The sequence below is a fragment of the Poromitra crassiceps genome (assembly GCF_964638095.1).
Source record: "Poromitra crassiceps genome assembly, chromosome: 3".
NCBI classification, from domain to species: domain Eukaryota; kingdom Metazoa; phylum Chordata; class Actinopteri; order Beryciformes; family Melamphaidae; genus Poromitra; species Poromitra crassiceps.
The window spans coordinates 79,651,843-79,668,165 of NC_139625.1; the positions used below are offsets into that span (position 1 = coordinate 79,651,843).

The 16,323-nt window shown below is 41.7% G+C and overlaps 1 protein-coding gene across 1 annotated transcript; it reads left to right on the forward strand.

Moving 5' to 3' along the window:
* Positions 1-244: 244 nt before the first annotated feature.
* On the forward strand, positions 245-13,102 carry prozb (protein Z, vitamin K-dependent plasma glycoprotein b; the record flags this gene model as incomplete). The annotated part of the gene is made up of 9 exons (XM_083633173.1): positions 245-295; positions 879-1,067; positions 5,037-5,055; positions 6,629-6,783; positions 6,910-6,940; positions 9,573-9,680; positions 10,168-10,247; positions 10,392-10,530; positions 12,228-13,102. 9 exons carry the CDS (start codon positions 245-247, stop codon positions 13,100-13,102), a joined length of 1,647 nt encoding a protein of 548 aa, XP_083489299.1.
* Positions 13,103-16,323: the final 3,221 nt, after the last annotated feature.

The window sequence follows — 16,323 nt, forward strand, 5'->3', positions numbered from 1 at the left end:
CACCTAAACCAACCGAATTTGAAGTAGAAGCAAAGTTGGGCAAGAAAAATAAAGTAACATCAATGTAAACAAAGAGTCAAATATTTGCAGTAGAAACTCATGAAATTAGTCAAGTTGGACAAGAAATAATAGTACCAAGTGAAATCAATGATGAAAAAACTTTGTGTGAAACATTTTTTTTAAATAATTTTTTGTTAATGCTACTGTAGTTTCCTTTCACCACAATTACAAGCTAATAAAGACTATGACAGTTAAGCAGGTGAAGAGGGACGCCACACCCTTCCAGATGCTCTGGGTGTAAAGCGGGACAAAGGCAGAGACCGAGATTTGATATTTCTACAAGAATCACTGATAAAATATCACCTAAAGCAACCGAAAACCAAGTAAACACCGACCTGAGACGGCTTCAACACAGTTGGGCAAGACACAAATATATTAATGTTGATCAAAGAGTCAAATATTTGCAATAGAAAGGCATGAAATTAGTCAAGTTAAACAATAAAAAATAGTCCAAGTGAAATCATTGATGAAAATCTATGAGTTTGTGTGTGCAAAAAACGTGTGTGTGTGTGTGTGTGTGTGTGTGTGTGTGTGTGTGTGTGTGTGTGTGTGTGTGTGTGTGTGTGTGTGTGTGTGTGTGTTTATATATAGTTTTGCTTCAGTTACTGCAGTTGGCCTTCACCACAATTTCAAGCTAATAAAGACTATGACAGTTACAACAATAGTATTTTTATGGAAAACCTATTATTTCTCATTGGATGAAATTAAAGTTTCTGTTGGCGTGTAGTCGTGTACTGTATGTCTTCAGAGAGTTGTATGACCTCTGGTCTTTGAAACCTCCTAAATTTCACAAAACATACAAAAGTGGTGGACCGCAGGTCACACGCTACCTCGTCACGGGTGTGGTGACCTGGGACGAAGGCTGTGCCTGCGGAGACCAACTACACTACACCCAGGTCTCCAAGTACATCCCCTGGATGCGAGGAAATATGGCCTTGCTGGTGCCCAAGTGGGCGAAGAGGGACCCTGCGCCCTTCCAGACAGAGGGCCCTATCTTCACAAAAGCGGTAATTTAGCGTTTGCGCTCGTTTAACGCCATGTGCAATGCAAATTGGGGGCGGGCACAAGCGCATGCCTGTTATAATTGTACTGGGCATAGGCGTGCGACAAGCCAAAGCAGGTGTTTCAGCGCTAAAATGTGGGGATAGATGGCATTATCCTATCGTCAGCAGCGCGCAATTACTTTGCGCTAAGAGCTTTGAAAAGAACCTCTTAGGCGCTATGCCATTTTATGTGCGATTAGGCAAAATCTTTCAGGAAGTGTAAAGAGCAGCCCCTATGGGTGACCTAAGGGAGCCACAGTTTTTGGTAATTAGGGCCGATTAATTGTCGAATGCACAACTTGGCCATGCTGCAGAATGGCTCCGCAGCCTCTACCGCACGAATCAGCCAGGGGGGAAGCTCCTGCACTCATTTACTGGGGCCCCTAAACAATCTTGGAATTGCATAAATTGGGTTTGACTGGAAAGCTGAGACTCTTGTGGATTCAATTAGCCCAATTGTATTTATGTGTGATGATGTTATTCCCCATGGTAGCCATCATAGTGAGACTTTTTTTTTTACTTGACCTCACTGTATAAAATGACCTATTGTGACCTCTGGGATAATCACAGCCTCATGAAACTGTACAACCACAAACTAGAGACCTAGGGCATTCAGGGTATACAGTAGCATGGTAATGGCCATCATATTTCTATCATAATGTTCTAAGCCCTTATATACTCTAAACATTCAACATTTGAATAGACGCCTAATCAAAACACAATGTTTATTACAGATTTATGACAAGAAAACCTTGACACAGTTCTGAGCTGCACCTCAAATAAACCCTCAGGTCCCTAGCTTTCAGATTCTGGCCAGCCTGACCTCCAACTGGACACGACCCACAATGTCGTTTGACAAGCAGCTGAATACGACCTGAAATCACGTTTCAACGTTAAATGTCCTCTAGCGGTCGTGTGAATAACAGCCCAGTCTCAGAGTTTGGTGAAAATATAACCTCGAGGCGTGCGGGATTTGAAGCTGGGGCCGCTGGCTTGACAGCCGCCTGTCATAACCACTCAGCTAGCAGTTCGTTGCTGACTTACATCAAGTAAGCGAAGGGCCACACATTGGAGATCGTACCTGCCAACACTCCTGATTTTTAACCCTCTCTCCCGTTGTGATTGGTAATTTCGTAATAATCTCCCGATCCTGATATAATAGTGATACAAATCCAATGGCTGTAGCAGATTAGATTTATTATCATAATTCTGTCTTTTATTGAGTTTTTGGGGTTGTTTTGTTTTTCTTTGACGACCTTGGGGGCCGGATTGACATGGTCCAGGGGCCAGGTCCGGCCCTGGAGCCGCATTTTGCCCATGTGTGCCCTAACCCATACCCTAACCCACACCCGAAACCTAACATTTTTAGGAAGAAAAGCTGCTTTTTCAAGTTGCTTGGGTGGAAGTCGGGTAGTACTTATTCTCTGCCACTGAGGGGCGCTAGTCTAGCAGATGTGCTATAGTACGAATCAGTGTGATGTCACTTGCCACCCAGAAATGCAGAACCCCGCAGCAGTTAACTAGTTTGAGTTGTGCCAAACAAATGTTAACATCGCAAAAACATATCACATCGCTTATATTTTGACAGTCTGAGCGAGAGCAGAATTAGCTCAAGAGTTTGATGTATAATGCATGTCGTGTTAAAGTTGTGTGAACTGTAGCATTTTTTTTTAAATGTAAACAGGGTCAGCCAGCTAGAGTCAGACACTCAAGCCTCCCAAAGCTCAGGCTCCATCGGGTCCCATTGCCGTTGCCACCCAGTGACGCAGTTTGTTTACCAAAATGCTGCTCGGCTGATCCCACATATGGTCATATTGCAGTGATACGACGTCATTGGTCCTATGAGTTGCAGGATATGTTGCAGTACTTTTTCTCTGACATTGAGGGGCGCTAGTCTAGCAGACGTGCTATGGTCGTATTGCAGGTATTGCAGTATTACGACTTCATTGGTTGTATGAATTGGAGGACATGTTGCTTCTGGCATACTGTTGACGTGCTATCTCACCCTAAACCCCGCTAAACACCCCAGAACGTTGCAAGTGCAGTCCAAATTATATACAATATACACGAGTGGAGGAGTGTTCAGTAGGCATAAAATATGAATTTACATATAATTTACAGTCTGAGTTAAATAGGCATTAAATTAAATATGAGTTACAGTCTAAGCGGTGCACAATGTTGTTAGCAAGAGTCATCTAATGGTGTAAAGTTCTGGTAGAAGCAGCAGCTGGTAATACTTTAAGTGTGAAATCCAGCTGCAAAGTGACGTTTGATGGGGGGGCTCATGTCAGTGGGGGGGATTCAGCGGAGTTCAGGAGGAGGTAGTGGGGTTTGTGGGGGGAGTTGGTAGGGTCCTTGGTGGAAGCGGTTTACGGGCCTTGTTTGTGAGGCCGAAGAAGGTTGAGAATCAAACTATACAGAGATGATACAATTAGAACGTAATCACAACTTTAATAACTACTAATTATTTAGTTTGAAATCAGGAGCTATCACTTTGTCTGTTACAGTATATTCCTGCTTGTTTACCACAGAACACCATGAGGAGACACCAGGATTCAAAGGTCGGCCTCTGCTTGTTTAGCAGTTTTGAGGATCTGTTTGAGGACATGCAGGGCAGAGTCCACATCTGTTTGCTGAAAAACAACATCCAAAAACCATTAACTCTTGAGGAGACAGAGATCTGAGCAGCCATGTTGAGTCAGGAGAAGCTTTTTCAGATTCTCATGAAAAGAAACGTCAACACAGCCCAAGCCGAACTGGAAAACAATGAACATGTCACTTTATGTTCCTTTATTTTATTCAACTTTTTCCATTATTATTTAGCTTTCCTTTACTATTTATTACTTTATTTTTTACATTATGTGAAATGTTCTCTACAGTTCTCCTGAAGGTGTTTAATCTTTAACAACAAACAATGATACAGTCAGTTTAGTTGTTTTTAGATTATGAGTTAATTATAAGAAATTAGACATACACTGATGAATTGGTAACTTCTGTCTATCGTCCCCTAATAAGTATTTAACCAGTAAATATGGTAATAGCATATTGTTGGGTCACTAGTAAATAAGTAGGTAAATACAGAGAAACTACAGCAAAAAAACCTCCACTATTCGCATCAACTCAACTCCGTTTGTGTTTATTGCATGGACAAGCAAATAACCAGTTACAAGGGATACAGTAACATGGTACAGTAAGCGCCTGGCAATACCTACTGATTTACCCAATAATATACAATAGAGTACAACAGGAAGGAGTCTGGAAGACCTGGATGTTAGCACTTTCGGTTCCCAAGTGTAAAAGTCAATGGGTTTTTTGTATGGGGATTTTGGTTGCTTGAATAAGGTCTGTGGTTAACAAAAGTTTATGAAACAGTAAACTCATATGATTTTCTACGCATAAATGTGATTTTTAAAAATGCGATAAGTCATCAAAGTGATCCCGATTTGTGAAGATTATCTTGCTGAAGACAAAGTTAGCTGTTTCATAAACTTTCTAACCCATAACCCTAAATTCCCATACAAAAATTTAATTGACCTTTACACGTAGGAACCAGGAAGTGCACGGACCTCTGGGTCAGCCTATAAATACACCATCCCTGCAGTACTGATCTATTACCATAAATATATGTACTGCGTAAATATAGGCCTACTTGGTAATTGTGGGACTGTAAAAAGAAACGTTACAGATACATTTGATAAAGGATAGAGAATAGAGGTAACTTGGTGAGTGGAGCAGTTCTCAAATCTCTGTGACTCATCGAGTGTGTGAGTGAGTGTGTGTGTGTGTGTGTGTGTGTGTGTGTGTGTGTGTGTGTGTGTGTGTGTGTCCTGTGTGAACTCAGTGTGTTGGTGTTCGGTGGGTCGTAGCTTCGTCATGTCTCCTCTATGTCGAGCGTCTATTCTCTCTCTCTCCCTCCTCACCTGCTTCCTTCAGGTCCTCAGCCAAGGAGCAGGTAAGACCCTGTGACCTTTGGCCTCATCTCTGTCTCTGCTTAGGTTCAGTTAGTCTGAGGTTGATCTCTGTCTCTGGTTAGGTTCAGCATAATTAGCGTTATGCTGCAAGTGTGGTGGTGGAGCAAGACTATACCAGTCTATAGATTAACTTTCTTATAAAGTAAATGCTCATTGATAATGTAGGTAAGGAACAGCATATCAGATATTAAAAGTCTGTATATCCTTTCAAATATAGTACATTTTGCCTTGAAATTAAATCCAATTAAATCACGTGTTTTCTCTCTCACTGAATATAAAGCTGTAAATAAAAGTAAGAACTACTGTAAAAAGTCGTCAGAAAATAACATAAAACATAAAACTTGTAAAGAAGATAAAATGCAGGCGATGTCTTCTCTTTACAAACTTCCTAATTTTTGTAGCCAATTATACTGTAAATAGAAATAATAAACAAATAAATACAGTAAAAACATTAAATGTTTAAAGGTAACATTTAAGTTATGATATAGATATAAGGTTCATTAGATATAACGTTCATATCAGAGGAGTCGGTTCCTCCATTAAACCCTTATTAAAGCTTCACTCCAGAGTCCAAATCTAAACCAGACTCAAAACCAGACTTAAAGGGCCACTTTTCCCACTTTCAACCAGCTTTGTATCATTATAAAATCGGTGGTATATGTAAATGAAGAATGTTTAACTTTGCTCCATGTTGCCTGCAGTGAGATTTCCCCATTCATTTGCTGGCAAAACTGCGCCAAATGATGTCACAATGACAACATTTCAGAGCTTGTACTTTTTACTTTTACTTGAGTAAAGTTTAATCAGTATACTTCTACTTTTACCAGTCTTTTTTTTACGCAAGTAACTGTACTTCTATTTAAGTAAATAATATGTGTACTTTTCCTATCTCTGGTTCCGCGGTCTTCTGTGTTTCCAGTCTTTTTCTTTAGTTCTTTTCCTCACATTTTCTCCCCAGTTGTTCTTGTCCAATTCCCCCTGCTGTCCCGTTCTGGGGAGAGCTGTAGACTAACACATCCTTCCTTTGATACATGTGCAGTCGCCAGCCGCTTCTTTTCACCGACAGGACGTAGCATGTGGGAGGTACACGCTATTCTCCAAAGTTCCCCTCCCCCCCGAACATGCGCCCCGCCCGACCAGAGGAGGCGCTAGTGCAGCGACTAGGATGAGTGTATTCTTCTCGCAACCCAGTTTAGGTGAAACCACACCCACGCCCGCATTATGGCACGACCGGAAGAAGCGCCGCGCTGCTCTGCTAGCTTAGCTAGCAAAACGCTCACCGAAAGTTACTTATTAACCGAATCTTTGCCTTAAACCGCCAGAAAACTTCACACCAATTATAACTTGAAACAGATATGACTTGTTTGCCTTTTTGTGATCATCCATTTACATCATACCCCACTGGTTTGCCACCCGCAGACACGGCCAATTGTGTCTGTAGGAATGTCTGACCAAGCCAAAAATACTGCTGCCGGGAAGCCGGGTCTCCGTGGTGGTAGCAGAGTGCTTTTACCTCTACACTACCCAGACGCCTCAGGTGTTGTGTGTTGTCAGTGTTCCGTAGCACTCCTCAGGTGTTCCTGCGCTCCAGACGGGCCAACTCCTTCCTGGTGGAGGAGATCTTGCAGGGGAACCTGGAGAGAGAGTGCTACGAGGAGATCTGCAGCTACGAGGAGGCCAGAGAGTACTTTGAGGACACCCCCCAGACGGTCAGCACTGATACCATCATAAGAATAACAAGCAAGACATTTCAAACTGATATTCAGGGTCTAGGTGGATTATGTATTGATGATGACATTTCTGTTTTAACCTGTCAATCTTATGTTTCTCTACAGGAAGCTTTCTGGGATGGCTACCAATGGAATGGTGAGTTTAATTTTCTACAAAACACCTTTGACCTGGTCTGTCTGATGAATCAATCAATCGATCGATCGATCAGTCAGTCAGTCAGTCAGTCAGTCAGTCTGTCTCTGCCCAGGTAGGGACAGGTGTAATCCCAACCCCTGCCTCCATGAGGGCATCTGTACTAACAGGTTTGGGCTGGTCCTGTGTGCCTGCAAACGCCCCTACCACGGCCCCACCTGTGAACTGGGAGGATGGGAAGAACTGGGGGGGGGAGGGACACCGGCCACCGCACCGCAAGTCATCGCCACAGGTAGAGATATCCTTTCTTCTTTATTTCAGATCCCCATTAATCACTGCCTCAGCAGCGACTATTCTTCCTGGGGTCTAACAACAATTTCAATATAAAAGTCAACAAGCCATAAACAAGACATAATAAAAAATAACAATAACCAGAAGTATCACAGAAAAAACTAAACTTGTCAAAACAGCTTTGTAAAATTCGATATACCTAACAATTAGACAAAAACAAAAACAATAGTCGTTAATGAAAAATAAAAATATGAATTCAAAACAATTCAAAACAAACAAAACAATTCTTAATGAAAAATAATAATAAAAAATAAAGCAGACATAACTCAACAGAATACAGTAAACACACAACAAAAATGTAACTCCATCTAAGAGAATCTTTTTCTGAATTACATCTTTTCTCAGTCTCCTCTTGAATGCAACTCTGCTGCTAATTTAAACGTTAAAATGTTGCGGAAGTCTGTTCCAGTAGATAATTGCCCTGTACTGTACATGACAGTTTGTTTTGAAGGCATCAGTTCTGGGTTAGGCAGGGGCAACTGATCCCTCAAGGCATGTCTAGTTAGTGCCATTGTCATGGCCATCACTAGTAAGCACCAGCTAAGAAGAGAGGCAGGCAGGTTTAGGTAGCATATACATGTTTTTCATAAACAAAATCAGCCTACAAGCTAGGCTCTCATCACGACAATTCATTATGCATTCTTCTTTCAACACTGTTTCTGATTGAGCAATGCAGAGCGAGTCTCGCAGCTCTATTTTGGGTAAGATGGATTTTATTTAATTCTTGTTTAGATGCGTTTGACCAGATTGGTAGTCAGTAGTCTATCTATGGGACAGGACTAGGGATTGTATGACTTGTTGTTTAGTTGCACTAGTTAGAAAATAGACCCTCCTTCTAATTAATGAGATATTACTGCAGGTAGATATCATTAGGTAGAGATATTACTGCAGGTAGATATCATTAGGTAGAGATATTACTGCAGGTAGATATCATTAGGTAGAGATATTACTGCAGGTAGATATCATTAGGTAGAGATATTACTGCAGGTAGATATCATTAGGTAGAGATATTACTGCAGGTAGAAATCATTAGGTAGAGATATTACTGCAGGTAGAAATCATTAGGTAGAGATATTACTGCAGGTAGAAATCATTAGGTAGAGATATTACTGCAGGTAGAAATCATTAGGTAGAGATATTACTGCAGGTAGAAATCATTAGGTAGAGATATTACTGCAGGTAGATATCATTAGGTAGAGATATTACTGCAGGTAGAAATCATTAGGTAGAGATATTACTGCAGGTAGATATCATTAGGTAGAGATATTACTGCAGGTAGATATCATTAGGTAGAGATATTACTGCAGGTAGAAATCAATAGGTAGAGATATTACTGCAGGTAGAAATCATTAGGTAGAGATATTACTGCAGGTAGAAATCAATAGGTAGAGATATTACTGCAGGTAGAAATCATTAGGTAGAGATATTACTGCAGGTAGAAATCAATAGGTAGAGATATTACTGCAGGTAGAAATCAATAGGTAGAGATATTACTGCAGGTAGAAATCATTAGGTAGAGATATTACTGCAGGTAGATATCATTAGGTAGAGATATTACTGCAGGTAGATATCATTAGGTAGAGATATTACTGCAGGTAGATATCATTAGGTAGAGATATTACTGCAGGTAGAAATCATTAGGTAGAGATATTACTGCAGGTAGAAATCATTAGGTAGAGATATTACTGCAGGTAGATATCATTAGGTAGAGATATTACTGCAGGTAGATATCATTAGGTAGAGATATTACTGCAGGTAGATATCATTAGGTAGAGATATTACTGCAGGTAGATATCATTAGGTAGAGATATTACTGCAGGTAGATATCATTAGGTAGAGATATTACTGCAGGTAGAAATCATTAGGTAGAGATATTACTGCAGGTAGATATCATTAGGTAGAGATATTACTGCAGGTAGATATCATTAGGTAGAGATATTACTGCAGGTAGATATCATTAGGTAGAGATATTACTGCAGGTAGATATCATTAGGTAGAGATATTACTGCAGGTAGAAATGTGTCGCGGGTAGGTAACAGTAGAGAAGATATAGCCTGGGTAAACCCAGCCTCACGTGACCTCTACAGTATGTGCTATCAGTCACAAAGACCTACGCTACAGGCATAGCCTGTGACGTCACGTTGAAGGCTGGGTTTACCCAGGCTAGAGAAGATACACTGTCTGGAATAGAAAATATATCGACATCTGCAATATACCATGTAATGATGGAAGGATGCTAGCTGTAGTTTCTGTGTGCTAGACTTCTCAGAGTGTGCTACTGAAGGGCCCACAGCCTGTCATCAGTTCTGCTCGTTGACCTTCGGCTCGTTCAGGTGCTCGTGTGCAGAAGGATTCAAACTGCACACAGACGGACAGAGCTGTCTGCCTGAAGGTACCTGTCTCACTCTCATTCACACCATCTCTGTCTCTGTCTTACTCTCTCTGTCTCCATCTGAAAAATATATCTCATACAGTGCCTAAGTCACACCCTCTTCTGGGTTCAGCATGGGACCTAAGGGATTTCATTCCCCATTCATAGACGTTAAGAAAAATGCTCATGAAAAGAGTTTTACTTGGTCAAACCACAAGATAAGCTTGTGATTCTACTGTGAGCCAACCCTGCCCCCCCCCCAAAATACAAATAATTATAATTATATAATATATATATATATATAAATATATATGTGTGTGTGTGTGTGTGTGTGTGTGTGTGTGTGTGTGTGTGTGTGTGTGTGTGTGTGTGTGTACACCTTATACACGTGTGTGTACACCTTATATATATACATGTGTGTGTGTGCACTTTATATGTCAAACCAGTGAAACCACACCCTGTGGATTAAGTGGAAATATTAAAAGTCTGAAACTGTGTGTGTCACCAGTGGAGTTTCCATGTGGAAGAGTTTCTGACAAGCTGACCACAACAGGACCAATTTGTCGTCACGGAAACTGTCCCTGGCAGGTAGGTCCATCCCATCCAATCACTGTGAGGAATGATCTCTCTCGACCAATCACCATGCAATTCAAATCACAGTGATGTTGAGTTGCACAGCAGTAATGTACAGACAGTAATCGGCTGTGGTGTGTGTTTGGCTTGTGTCTCTAGGTGTCCCTGATGGACAGCAGTGGGGTGGAGCTGTGTGGGGGGGTGGTGCTGGGTCGATTCTCCGTTCTGACCGCTGCCCACTGCCTCTCCTCGGGCTCAGGAGACAACCTCCCACCCTCCAGCCTCCACATCAGAGCCGGTGAGGAACAACACCCTAGTCCAGTGGTTCCCAACCTTAGGGTCGCAACCCTAAGTGGGGTCGCCTGGAATTCAAATAGGGTCGCCTGAAATTTCGAACGTTTTTTTTAAACACCACACACAATTTAAAACTAGTGAAGATGATTAGGGTCACTTGTGATTTACCCCGCTTTTTTTCTGATTTAAAAGTGAAAGTGATCATCTAAGATTTCAGTTTTGTTCTCTTGGGTGACATGTATGGCGATGAGTGGTAATTGCAGGTGAGATCTAAACAGTGTCAATGAGTTCACTATCAGATAGATAAAAAATTAGATGAAAATGTTTCAGATTATAACTATAAATCAGGATTCTGAGAATAAAGTCAGAATTCTGAAAATAAAGTCCGAATTTTTAGATTAAAGTCAGGATTCTCAGATTAAAGTCAGAATTCTGAGGGGAAAAAGAAGCATATGATGTTATCGATGGTGTACCGGAATTTTTATGTCTAGGCTCGCTAGATTTTTGTGACGTCAAAATCGGGTCACAAGTAAAAAAAAGGTTGGGAACCCCTGACCTAGTCTGACTCAACAGAAGTTGACTTCGGGTATAATCTCTGCCATTGGTGCAGTAGGCCTACCTGTCGCTACGTGAAACAACCTGCAAGCTATAGCAATCTACACGCTGATCTCAAGTTGTACATGCTCAACATACGTTTTTTACTGTTTTATGTGCCGTTTTATTTTGCTGGGATTTAGCAATTTGGTTCAAACAAAACAAGTTGTTAACGCTATTTTGTAAGGACACCGACGCTGGGCTTAGTGCCGCCCAAGATTGTGATTGGTTTAAAGAAATTTAAACAGACTTTTTAATACCCAATAGCACAACATAAAGCACTGTGTTGGGGTCTCTACTGCTATTATTATTCGATGTATTAGTAATTATTATTATTCTGCTAGCTACTTTGCACTACATAACTCAGATTAGATCATACTTATATACATTTATATTTATCTTTGTATACTGTGTAATCTACACTAATCTATATGGTGCAATATACTATACTGTGCAATTATTTCCTTTTATGCAGTGCGACTTAAAATGTTGTGACGACAATTGTGGTCACAACATTTTTCAGTATAGTGGATATAGCCTATCTTGTGTGTACTTTTTCAAGTTGGTGGGTCAATCTTCTACGTGTTTGAGCTGTTCTACTAGTGAATTTCCCACTTGTAGGATTAATAAAGGCTATAGTATCGCAACAAGGCAGAGCATTCCCCACCCCTATACCAGTAGGTTGAGTCAGACTCTCTCCAATGAAGTGTGGAGATAGTCTGGCCAAACCAGACTAGTAACACCCTAACTCTAATCCTGAGCTAAATGACTAGAATTGTGACACTGAAATTTAAATAAATTGGTTTAGAATTCAGTAATTAAAAATGTCCTTACCAATACTAATGAATAATTTTAGTTTGAACTACTAAAGACTTTTAAAGTACTAGGGTGGAGACTCTGGAGATGATTGATGCACCACTTGTCCGCTTCTCCCTATATTCCCACCACTTACTCTGGAGATGATGCGCCACCTGTCCGCTTTTCCCTAATTATACTCCCACCACTTATAGCAGGGGAGAAGGACACACACACACACACACACACACACACACACACACAACTGAAAACATTTACACTAATACTAGTAGTAATGATGATCTCTTTCAGGTCACGCAGCCTCAGCAGTCCTCGTCTCTGTCCGGGCTCTGTTCCTCCACAGCCGTTACCGCAGAGGTCGCCATGACAACGACCTGGTCCTCCTCCAATTGGCCAGGCCCCTGACATTTGGCCCCGCCCTCTCCCACCTCTGCCTGCCCACCAAGGACTTCAGCGAGAACGTGCTGATGCGCTCCGGGAAGTCCGGGCTCGCTGGGGAAGGGGACTCCGCCCCGCGGGCTCTGGTCTACGTCACGCTGGATGAATGCCGCCGTCAGCTCAACATCTCCCATCCAATCAGCAACAAGATGTTCTGCATGACGAGCCAACATGGAGGAGGGAGGCACAATGACAAATGGCTGCAAACTGGAACTGAGAGACAAGTTGTCGTCCTCAGGAGCTCAGATAGCCATCTAGGCCAAAATGGACACCAGGACCAGGGGAGTCCAAATGGAACTCTTGACAGCCAAAATGGAACCCGAATGAGTCAAAGTGGCAGACAGAGCCTAAATGGAACTCTTAAGAGCCAAAATGGAGCCCAAATGAGTCCAAATGGAACAGAGAGCCACGATGACATAGAAAAACAAGAGGGCAGACGGCTCCAAACAGAACCTGAGAGCCATAACAGATTGGCGATTCAAAATGGCCGACAGAACCCCTCTGAGGCTAGGCGGTGTGGTCTGTTGCCGGGGATGCCGGTCGCTACAGTGCGGAGAGGGACGGTGTTCCTGACTGGTCTGCTCATCTCCTCACCCGCAGACTGCCAGGGCGAGCAAGGCCTGGTGTTCACCAAACTGTCCCGGTACCTGGCCTGGATCACACAGAGACTGGAGCTGGCTGAGGACCACATGACCCCACAGGTCATAGAGTATCCTGAGCAACGCTAACCCCCCCAACATGAACTGTAACTTTGAAAACCTGCTAAGATGTAAAAAAAAAAAAAAGAAGATTTAAAGTCAACTTGCTGCATGAAGAGAATACTTGAGACTCTGACTTGTACTTTGATGACTTCAAAAGGTTTCAAACATCTTGTGTTTGTGTAAATGACAGATTGAAAGTGATGAGATTTTGTTCCAGCAGATGAGTGATTCTAAATTCTGTTTTCTGAATTTGTATGGAACAATTGGATCTATTGAAGTAGAAACCAATCCTAGAAATCCAACTTGTGATATTCTTACTAATTGTTAACCTATTTAAAACCTTAAAACCATATTGCATGGAAAAGTTCTAGATAAGATATTTAGTTTTCTTTTAAGATATTAATTTGATACTGGACTCTTGATTTGTTCTGACTTGACTTGCTGTTCTACATTTAGACTTGGGACTGACTTGGTTAAAACTCTGGAAGAAAGTCATGAGTGTGATGCCGCGTAAATGAGAATGTTTGCTTCACTGTGACCCCCCCCCCCCCACCACCCCACACCGGCAAAAGTAAAGTGCTCCGATATTCCATGACCGTTCCGGTTTGTTCATGTTGTCTTTCACCCTGAAAACCATCTGGTGTGATGAATGTGTAGAAGCAAGTTGGGAAACATATTTTGCTAGATTCTTGTTAAGTGACATATTTGGAAAACTCACTGATATTCCCAGACTTCCTCCGAGAACTTACATGTATCCAGAACTTTCCAGGCATTCCATGACCAGTGGGAACCTGTTTTTATGTTTTTAAGAATTTAAAGGTAAGGGACAGCTCATCCCAAAATCAAAAATACATATTTTCCCTACAGTGCTTATCCATCTAGAATAGATGGTTTTGGTGTGAGTTACTGAGTTTTGGAGATATCGGCCTTCTCTCGAATACAATGGAACTGGACGGCACTCGGCTTGTGGTGCTCAATGGCGCAAAAAAGAAAAAGAAAAGAAAAACTCAACAGCAATGTATCTTTCCAGAAAACATGACCCGGTTGCTCAAGATAATCCACAGACCTTGTTGTGAGCAGTTTCATGTCGGAACTATTTTCTTTCGACCGAATGACACCCGCTACAATAGAAGCTAGCGCTGCAATTGCCAGAGCATAGAGAAATGAAGTTTAGTTTGTCATGTCTGTGACCTGCTGGCTGCTTACAAAACCAACAGCAGCCAATGCAATAGAGTATTCATTCAGATTCATTTATTTAGAAGATGGGACATTGCACATTAATGGACAGTACAGCCGTACAGTAAATATGCCAGGTTTTAGCCCAAGGGCTAGTTTCCACCTGTAGTCCCATGGCAGGTTGATGTAATCTTGAAAAGAAAAAAAAAATTAATAGTACAAAAAATGAATAGTATAAAAGGTTAGTAAAACATAAGGTGAGTAAAACACACAGAGCATGCAGTAAAACATGACAGACAATATGTTAAAAATGATCACATTGTTGGTTTGATCTGAGCCACAATTTCAATTGGCCTTTAAAGGTGGCGAGACTAGGGCATTCTCTAATAAAGAGAGGTAGATTATTCCAGAGGGTGCTTCCCATGTAGGATAAGGTCCTCTGGCTAAAGCAAGTTTTTCTAAAGGGGACCTCACAGACCTTGTTCGTGATGGCCCGAGTGACACGGGTCGAGTTGGCGGTCGAACGATATTTGATGAAGTCAGCTAGAGGAGGCGGCGCCAGTCCATGTAGAACTTTGTATATTAAACAGGCAGAGGTGAAATTTCTAAAGTTCTCAAAACTTAGCATGTCATATTTACGTATGACATGACAGTGGTGATGAGAAAAGGGTTTTTTATCTAGTATTTTCAGGGCTTTTTTATAAAGTAATTCGGCTGGTTTGAGAGTAGTTACTCCTGTCAACGACCAGCTATTTATACAATAATTCATTATTTTCTGAAAATCGCGATAAAAAAACATTTACGCTTCGAAAATTACAAAACTGCTCCTCATTTGTGAAGATTATCTTGCTGAACACAAAGTTTGCTGTTATACAAACCTTATTTCAAGCATTTTACCCAAATCTACAAAAATCCCATTGACTTTTACACATAGGAAGTAAGAACCCAAAGTGCTAACATCCAGGTCTCATTCCACACTCATTCCTGCGGTACTCTATTATATTAATTCATTTGGGTTCTTTTTTTTTTAATATATACATATATATTTCCCCCTCGATTTTTTTATCCCCCATTAGTGCTAATTTTTTATTTATTTATCCTGGTTGCTGCTCCACCCTCTGTCGATCTGGGCAGAGCCGAAACTGGCTCCATGCTTCCTCCGAGACATGGGTAGTAGCCAGCCTCTACTTTTCACCCGACAGGGGGGGAGCTTCACCGGTAGGACATAGCACGTGGGAGGATCACGCTATTCCAACCAGTTCCCCTCCCTCCGAACAGGCGGCCCTAACATCCAGAGGAGGCACCATTTCAGCGACCAGGATATTGCATGTTTTGGTGTGGGGTTCCTATATGAAGGAAACCCCCAGGGAGCACGGGGAGAACATGCAAACGCCACACAGAAAGGCCCTTTTGACGACCCCACCCGGGCAGTGGGCACTCAAGGACATGCAGACGGGCACATATTCCTTCAGCGCTCACAGCGTCCCAGGTGGGAATCGAACCCAGGACCTTCTAGCTGTGAGGCGACAGTGCTTACCACTGCGCCACCGTGCCCCAATTTGGGTTCAATTTTGATTTGAGAACACCCAGTAGCCCCCTCCCCCCGCAGACATGAGCCTTTCATAATACGACCGAAAACTCACCAGACGTTCCACAGCATGAAGCTAAAGGAAAAGAGAAAAGCGTGCTACTATAGAATTTACCTTGGTAAATATAAACGCAGAGTGCAGCAATATAATGAATTTGGCAAGGTATCCCGTAAAGCCTCAAATAATTGCCAGAAAATTCCTATACTTTGAAGCTGGAGTGTTTCTTTGACCACCTTCTGAGGGGTGGGGGGCAACTGGCAGATTTAATGGTAGATTGCCTTAGATACTGTATCTAATTTGATACACATTTTCAACACGATTTTACTATAGAATAAGTTACTGTAATGGAAAAGTCATTTTTCCATTACATTACACAATATTAAGTAATTATTACATCAATCCAGTATATTCCTGTTGAAGTATCAGTAACAATTTGAATTTTCTTCTTTTTCAAAATTGCCATTGGCAAAATTATCCACATGT